Below are 1,895 nucleotides of genomic sequence, written 5' to 3'. Positions count from 1 at the left end.
CTCGAGGGTATTCAAACTAGTATCGTTCACTGCGTCGTGGGTGTGTATCGTTTTTCAAGCAGAATTGGACTCTATATATATATATATATATATAGATATATATATTGTGCTTTCGAGTGAAATTTCATTGTGTTGTGGTTTTTCGTTGGAATTGAAATCGATTTGATTGGCTACCTCAGATGAGCTCAAAATTATCAGCCAATCTAAACCTTCTTAATGAAATTCAACCAATCAGATCGATTGTGGATCGGTTTGGTCGGCGCGATTCGATTGCACCCCGTCCCCAAATTTGTATCAAATCGACAATATGTAAATATATATTGTGCCTTTCACCCAAACAAGCCACATGATCGTTGAAATTGCCAACACATCAAGCAAAGCCGTATGATTGGATAAAAAAATGAAGGTAGCATTCTGATTGGCTAAAACGAACATGAATGTAGACGTCACACACGTATACGACTTCTACTTCGATATATATCATATTTCGCAGGTCCGAATATTATTGGGCGGTTCATTACAACCAACCTCCAGAGAAAAGGTTGAGTAAAACACACACATACATAGGGACCCCACTTTGAAACATCATCCAATAGTTCGCGTCTCCACCAACAAATATATATCCACATGTACGTACTTGCGATGAATGTCGCCGGCACGTTCGGGGCACGTGACCCCCACAACCAGGTACACGTTGCGCGCCTTGATGTGAGCGATGAGGACGAAGGGCGCCGCGTGTTTGCCGATCCATTTGCCCTGCTCTCGGTGGACGTCGACAAGGAAGAGCGCGAGGCGCGAGAGCGTCGACGGATGTCCGCACAGGTGCTCCTCTTCTTCAGACAGGCGAAGACACACGAACCGGAAGTGCTTGACACGCACGATCAGCTTTCTGTCTAATATGGACACGCCCAGAGTCACCACGGCCTGCTGCAGCTGCATGGCCATGGCCATCCCGCGCTCGAGAAGCACACACGACCGCGTGGACGAGCTACCATGGAATCAAACACATATATAATATGTACAAGTTGAATATACGAAAATAATATATGATAAGTGGTGTATATATACTGACGGTGGTATATAATATACTCGAGGGTATTCAAACTAGTATCGTTCACTGCGTCGTGGGTGTGTATCGTTTTTCAAGCAGAATTGGACTCTATATATATATATATATATATACATAAGAATGGACAACACCAAATCGGCAGACAATCGATCGACCAATCAAAACCTAGAACACGAATCAGGTGGCCAATTAAATCCCTGCATTCGTCGAACTAGTCTGTGACTTCAAATAGTGTGAAGGATGACGCCTTTACCAAACATATATTTATTAACGTGAACAAAAAATTCAGTGTTCGATGGACTTTAGGCAAACCAGCACACACGTCCAAACTTGGCTGAAAGGACAATATATCATACACATATGTATATATATATATATTCACTTGGCCTAACGTTATGGTGAGGTTGGATTATTTCAGTTTGTTTTTCTAGTCGTTTGTCAGTACCCAGTGGTGATGGTTTCAAACTCGTGCTTGATGTGATCAGTATGTAGTTAGTCCTTGCCTTGGTGAAAGAAGTACCTTAAACTCGTCTATTTAGGTGTTTTATGCCTAACTTAGGCGTCCATGACGTTGTGCAGCTGCTCAACAAACACGTTGATGTCGTCCATGTGCAGCTCCATGACGGTCGTCTCAAAGCCGTCGTACGTGGACGCGGCGCCAGTTTCGGCCGCGGCCAGCGCAAATGCCGTGCCCAATGTGCTACTCGTCAGGTCAAAATCACAACTCCCTTCTCATACCATTCCAACCATCCATTCCAACCCATCCCCCGTATATCATTCCACCCTTCAAGCCCTTTGACGCCATATATATATATATATATATATA

General features: G+C 43.7%; 1 protein-coding gene across 1 annotated transcript in view; it reads right to left on the bottom strand.

Annotated features, from left to right (window-relative positions):
- Positions 1 to 585: 585 nt before the first annotated feature.
- Positions 586 to 1,895, bottom strand: part of H257_09165 (hypothetical protein) — a gene marked incomplete at its 3' end in the record, with an annotated part of 4,444 nt that continues 3,134 nt past the window's right edge. Inside the window, exon 7 of the mRNA XM_009835297.1 lies at positions 586 to 988. Within this exon, the coding sequence (XP_009833599.1) occupies positions 586 to 988 (403 nt within the window). The remainder of the gene's footprint in view (positions 989 to 1,895) is intronic.

Source organism: Aphanomyces astaci (genome assembly GCF_000520075.1).
Source record: "Aphanomyces astaci strain APO3 unplaced genomic scaffold supercont1.22, whole genome shotgun sequence".
In the NCBI taxonomy this organism is placed as follows: Eukaryota; Oomycota; class Saprolegniomycetes; order Saprolegniales; family Verrucalvaceae; genus Aphanomyces; species Aphanomyces astaci.
This window is presented reverse-complemented; position numbering and strand designations above follow the sequence as displayed.